The sequence below is a fragment of the Microplitis demolitor genome, chromosome 8 (genome assembly GCF_026212275.2).
Source record: "Microplitis demolitor isolate Queensland-Clemson2020A chromosome 8, iyMicDemo2.1a, whole genome shotgun sequence".
Taxonomy (NCBI): domain Eukaryota; kingdom Metazoa; phylum Arthropoda; class Insecta; order Hymenoptera; family Braconidae; genus Microplitis; species Microplitis demolitor.
In genome coordinates this window covers 14,435,635-14,437,606 of record NC_068552.1, presented here as the reverse complement: position 1 = coordinate 14,437,606, position 1,972 = coordinate 14,435,635, and the positions used below count along the sequence as shown (strand labels likewise).

The 1,972-nt window shown below is 22.5% G+C and overlaps 1 protein-coding gene across 1 annotated transcript; it reads right to left on the bottom strand.

Annotated features, from left to right (window-relative positions):
- Positions 1-750: 750 nt before the first annotated feature.
- LOC103573333 (putative gustatory receptor 28b) lies at positions 751-1,719 on the bottom strand. Its single transcript, XM_008552368.1, has 5 exons — positions 1,406-1,719; positions 1,270-1,291; positions 1,112-1,183; positions 903-992; positions 751-819 (listed from the first exon to the last, which is right to left on the bottom strand). Exons 1-5 carry the CDS (start codon positions 1,717-1,719, stop codon positions 751-753), a joined length of 567 nt encoding a protein of 188 aa, XP_008550590.1.
- Positions 1,720-1,972: the final 253 nt, after the last annotated feature.

Sequence of the window (1,972 nt, the reverse complement as noted above, 5' to 3'; positions counted from 1 at the left end):
TTTAATTATCACAAATTCAGATTATTTACTCATTTTTAGCCCTATACGTGAAACTAAGGGCAAAATGAACCACTTAAAAATTCTAAAAAAAATGTATTTCATATTATTATAACCTAGTCATGATTAATTTCATAGAAATATCATTTTTTGGTTAATTCTATGGATTTGAAGTAAAATAGAGCATTTGAAAAAGTTAAAAATACCAATAATCAATTTCTTATTCAATAGAAAAATAATTATTAATCAATTAAATTATTTTTTATTAAATAACTCTTAATTTATTCATATAACTTGTTATAGAATCCAACAGAACAATTCTAATTATTATATGTAACATTATGAATAATATATTTATAAAATTAACAACATTAACTATTAAAATGTAACAAAATACTTTTTTAGATATTAAGTGTATTATAATAAAATACACCGCTATGATAAAATAAAAGTATCGGTTTGGGACCCTTTACTTCATTTTGATGTAAAATATATTATTACCATACTAAGTTAAATTAAAATATCTTTGGACGATATAATCATTTTTTTTTTTTTTTGCATTTCATAAAGCATTTTATCAAAATACTTAAAGTGTTTATCAAAATTCCTAGAGAAATTAATTCTATTTTATAATAATATTAATTATTGATTAATAAGTGTGATTTTTGAGATAAATAAGAATTATACAAATAAATTATAGATTTTAATGATAATTTTTGCACATAAATGCAAGACTTTTAGAAGTATATGACATTAATTAGAAGGTGAATTAATACGAAATTGAACAACAATAACAAGATACGAAGCAATGGTACCAGTAATCTAAAAAAAAAAATTCATTTTAATAACGTATTCCTATAATAATCTATATTTCATACAAAAAAATTATACATTATTTCACTCACCATTGATAAAAGTGTAAGATCCAATGGTATAATATCACAAGCTGTAAACTCAACTTTTGAATGCAAAATATCACTCGAAAATTTAGTTAACTGTAATTAAAAAATTTAAGATACTCATAAATGAGTTTTACGATTAAAGATTCTCCCTATATATATATATACATATATATATATATATATATTTATGTATAGAAAAAATTTTAATTTACTTGTTTTTCGGTCTCCTTATCCACTGCATATTTATTCAAAAGTGAATTAGTAAGTTTTACTGTTTTTTTACTCTGAAAAAACAATTATCCAAAAGTAATAAAATTTTTGGTGATGAACAACAATATTTATCAATGTTGTATATTATTAAACAGCATACCTGTTTTATTGTTGCTGTGACACTAGAAGTTAATACAATAAACAAAAAAATCGCCGATGATAGAGCTATTCCATTACACAGATATATTATATTTTCATACTTTTTTATTTGAAGTACTGACAAAATTATAAAGTACAATCGAATTATATTTATTGTAACGTAGTGAATAATAGAAATCAAAACTGGTAATCCATAAAATTCAGCAATATCATCACACATTTCACACAGTTCTATATATGCGTATTTAATACTTTCAATTTCATGTGAAAGTGATATTTGTGTTTCTGGTAAAGTTTTTACTCCATTTCTATCATTTGTAATGGTCCCTAATTTTGTAATAGTAGAATTGATACTTTTAAATCGTCTATCAATTATCTTCAATGATATTGTGTATTGTACTATTACCCAACCACCAATAAAATCCGGTGAAACTCGAAGAAGTAATGTCATGATTGAAAATTGTGAGTGATAGAGTAAAATCGATATCGTACAGGCAGAGCATAAAAAATTAACAATAAATATTAAATTTATGTGATAATTATTTTTTTCTATTATATAATTCTCACACTTTTTCAACTTTTCATCCAGACATTTTAAACGATTAATAACGCTAATTAATATTTTTTGCCGAAAAACATAAATGAGTGGTATAAATTTAATACACAGTATTGCAATAAATTTAAGTTTAGCTCTTATTGCAGGA